At 40.4% G+C, this 1365-nt stretch overlaps 1 protein-coding gene across 1 annotated transcript in view; it reads right to left on the bottom strand.

The window, feature by feature from the left end:
• The window catches only part of hspg2 (heparan sulfate proteoglycan 2), a gene marked incomplete in the record, with an annotated part of 235200 nt that overhangs the window by 59192 nt on the left and 174643 nt on the right, over positions 1-1365 (bottom strand). Inside the window, 2 exon segments of the mRNA XM_014024404.1 lie at positions 100-244; positions 1103-1254. Of these exon segments, the coding sequence (XP_013879858.1) occupies positions 100-244; positions 1103-1254 (297 nt within the window).

The following is a 1365-nucleotide window of genomic DNA, read 5'->3' as shown; positions in this document are numbered from 1 at the left end:
TCTCTTGGACGAGAAACAAAATGTTTCACTAAAGAAGAACCCATCCAGAGGACCTACTTATTTTTTCTTTTTTATTGTTAYTTATATTTTCAAACTTACGTGAAGAAGATGAGGTGACAGACACAGAGACAGARGCCTGGTGGACGTGAGGGCCTGAGCTCCCAGAGTTGTCCTGTACCCGACAGATATACTCTCCSGAATCCTCAGAGGAGGCTGACAGGATGCGCAACTGACTTCCAACAACCTTCAGGAAGGAATGGGAGAAAATGTGTGCTTCACTTGGATATGAAAAACATCTGGCTTAAGGATCTGCGTAACTTTCAAGAGCATAACTCTGTCTACTATTGGGGGTGGGGGGTGTTCTGCTCTCTTCCTAATTAATTATTTATTGAATCATTTATTTTTGTAAAATGATTCAGGATATTTTGGGGTTAAAATATATTACAATAATTTTACTGTAATGTAATGTGTGATCAACGCATGTTCCCATACAATGATGAAAACTGCACTCTGCATTTGACCCATCACACGTGAGAAACACCCAAATGGAGCAGCGGGCAGCTATGTAAGCAGTTGGGGATTAGGTGTCTTGCTCAAGGACACCACAACATGTGGGCATGGCGGGGAGTCAAACTGTGACTTTTTGGTCGGCTGCCCTACCACTATACCACAGCTGTCCCTGTGATTTACTTAACTTTCCTGTTTTCTTTTGGTATTCATGCTGCACCTTTTCTATTCCACATCAGTTCAACATTTAAGAACCCCCCCACCACCACCACCACCAAGTAAATATTTTACATAGGATGCTTGCTTAGAATGTATTACATAAAATACAGAAATTTCTCAGTTTGCCAAGAATAYGTGTTCACCTGTTTCACTACAATTTGGCCAGGAAAATTGACAAAAATGACCTTGTGACATAAGAATCAGTATAAAATGCCCATTCCATTTTTCAGAATGGTGCAAAGTTGAAACTTGGYTTGTGCATGTCCCGTAACTCTGAGCAAATGAAATGACAATCTTGTAAAAGCCTGAGGAAATACCATAGGCATTGGACATAACATTTATCCTTCAGTAAATTTGTTGATGTTTGTGTGGTGACCTGGTGGTTGGCAGAGAAGTGTCCATTGGCTCTTGTCCAGATTACTCTGGATGGTGGATTTCCAGGAGCCAAGCARTTGAGCTCCAAACTCTGTCCCTCCTGGACATCAGCGCTGGATGGCTGGATGGTAACAGCCGCAGAACTGTGCTCTGCTGCTTGAACATAAAAAAAAATTATTGATAAGCAAAAAAGAATGGGCTTAGCAAAGGTAAAAATAATAAAATCAAATTATACAGACCTATTATATATTTACAGTATATATG

This window comes from Austrofundulus limnaeus, unplaced genomic scaffold (assembly GCF_001266775.1).
Source record: "Austrofundulus limnaeus strain Quisiro unplaced genomic scaffold, Austrofundulus_limnaeus-1.0 Scaffold421, whole genome shotgun sequence".
Lineage (NCBI taxonomy): Eukaryota > Metazoa > Chordata > Actinopteri > Cyprinodontiformes > Rivulidae > Austrofundulus > Austrofundulus limnaeus.
Note: the sequence above shows the minus strand (reverse complement) of the source record. Positions and strands in the feature narration are given on the sequence as shown.